We start from the raw sequence: 2,174 nt of genomic DNA, 5'->3' as shown, positions 1-2,174 counted from the left end.
CGCCGTCTGCTCCTCCTCACCGACACCCTCTCCTGCGGGAGACGCACACCAGGTAAGTACAAACTGGTACATAAAAATGCATGCGTACAAATAAGAATGCATAGTGAGATACAAACAATTCCTAGACAACACCTTAAACTCCTTTTCAGATATGTTCAAAGAATACCTGAAGCGTGACGAACGACTCAGACCTACCTTCTTGTAATTGCACTACCTCCTCGGTTTCCTGTTTCTCGTGACTTGAAAGAAAGAAGAGAAATTCAATTTGACGTCGTTTTATACCCAATACTTTGGAACGCTTAAAGAAAAACACAAGACTGTTTTTTTGTTTTTTGTGAAATACCTATCCCAATGCACAAAGAGGGGATAATTCCGTTTGAATAACACGCTCACTTGTCTACTTCATCGCTAGCAAACAGTGAACGCCCCCTTTAGCACAAATTACCGTCCGGCAACGGATTCAACGTTTGGTGACATGTCAAAAAACACATAGTACAAATACTCAGATTATTAATACACAGTTTGAACAGGAATATGCAACACATTACATATGATGGAATAAATGCAATGTTTCATATATTGTACGATGCCTTTTGGTACAGGACAATTTGAGCAGGGAAACTAATATTGTACGCTGGGAGTTCTGATTAAAAGCTTTCCATATTTTTAGCGTCTTGGTTAATTCTGAAAATAGTGTCTGGGGACTGATAAATAATTAAGAATACATAAAACAGAACCATATCTATCATTATTAGGCGAGATGTGTAACTGATTCAAAATATCACCGATAACATTGCTACCAAGGCATCGACTTTTTCGGTATAGGACAAAATTCTCGTATTAGCAGGGAAGCTAAAATCAAGACTTATAGGTCGTCCCCTGCACAGATCAAACTCCTCGTAAATGGTATCGCTAATCGTAGATAGTCTTCACATGCACATCTGTCTGCCGTATACTCAAAACAATCATAACGATTACTACTTAGGAAAAAAATAAAGTTCTCCGTTGTTAGCCAATGGCCCGCAAAGAAAGATGGTGTCTGGGCCTTGGAAGCCATTAGAGAGGGTGATGTCCAAAGGACGCGTTCTCACCTCGTAGGGGTGTCCAAACTCTGTTCGAGCATATCCATGAAGGTAACGATTTAAATGTGATATTCAGCGACACTGAAATACGGAGATGGAAGTGCTGATCACGGGGACAAACACACGGGTCATGTGAGAAAGACAGTCCAGGACACGTGAGGTACAGGCTGGGCAAGAAGTTAAAATGGAGACCGCTGTGGGGAGGAAGACTGTTCGCCTGTTGGTGTCTTTTGTTGCGCACTCCGCCGAATTACTCCTCCTGTCGATGACTGCGGGTCGGGAGAGACCGATTGCTTGGGATTCGTTAATGCGAATTTAATTCGAGGGAGAAAGTATTTGCCGATAAATTAGTTCAAACGACTTAATGCTTAAGTTTTTTTTTTTTTGCTTTGCATCCCTACTTCTGTACCTCTCACTGTTCGGTTTACGAAGATTTCTTCCACGTATCCATCCGCCAGCGAATAATAGTACTCATGTCAGGCATTTGCGGATAATAAAATGTGGAATGGAATATGTTTTCATCTTCAAGAAGTGCAAAATTGGTTTCATACGATAAAAAAAAATGTTGCTGAAACGGCTTGGATTTTTTTTTTAACCAGGAATTGCTGAACCGTTAAGATATTGTTTATGAAAGATTCATGTTAGTTAATGCAGGACAGACTCCACAACACAGGAAACAGAGGAGCTTTGGGCTGGCTTTATCCATTATCTTTTTGCTTGTATATGTGATTCCCTGGGAATTGCCTCTTGGTAGCGTTGTTTCTGTTGCCACCGAATGGCTGGAGTCTAAGTATATTTTAATTGGCAAGTATTCGTAATATCGCTGGCTCATGAACGAACACAAATACACTTGATCATTTGAAGCATGCGATAATGTGTTTATTCTCCCGATACATGGTGGTAGGTCATAAACTGATGAAACATTTGGTCCGTGCACTTGTTGATGTTTTTAATGTCGCTCTTTGTTTATGTTTTAATCTCGTCAGTTTTTTTATCGTTAAAAGGGGATGTCACAGACACCATCCGCCATCTCAACCAAAATCTTGATCTAACCGTCAGTCAACACGTGCCTATTGAGTGTACCAGTTCTTC

At 40.6% G+C, this 2,174-nt stretch overlaps 1 protein-coding gene across 1 annotated transcript in view; it reads right to left on the bottom strand.

Moving 5' to 3' along the window:
* Positions 1-1,247, bottom strand: part of usf2 (upstream transcription factor 2, c-fos interacting) — a 10,158-nt gene extending 8,911 nt beyond the window's left edge. The window contains exons 1-3 of the mRNA XM_030789089.1: positions 1,092-1,247; positions 196-239; positions 1-32 (exon numbers count right to left, since the gene is read on the bottom strand). The exon at positions 1-32 is cut by the window's left edge and continues 87 nt beyond it. Coding sequence (XP_030644949.1) covers positions 1-32; positions 196-239; positions 1,092-1,129 — 114 coding nt within the window. The 5' untranslated portion in view covers positions 1,130-1,247. The remainder of the gene's footprint in view (positions 33-195; positions 240-1,091) is intronic.
* Positions 1,248-2,174: the final 927 nt, after the last annotated feature.

Source organism: Chanos chanos, chromosome 12, assembly GCF_902362185.1.
Source record: "Chanos chanos chromosome 12, fChaCha1.1, whole genome shotgun sequence".
Lineage (NCBI taxonomy): Eukaryota > Metazoa > Chordata > Actinopteri > Gonorynchiformes > Chanidae > Chanos > Chanos chanos.
This window is presented reverse-complemented; position numbering and strand designations above follow the sequence as displayed.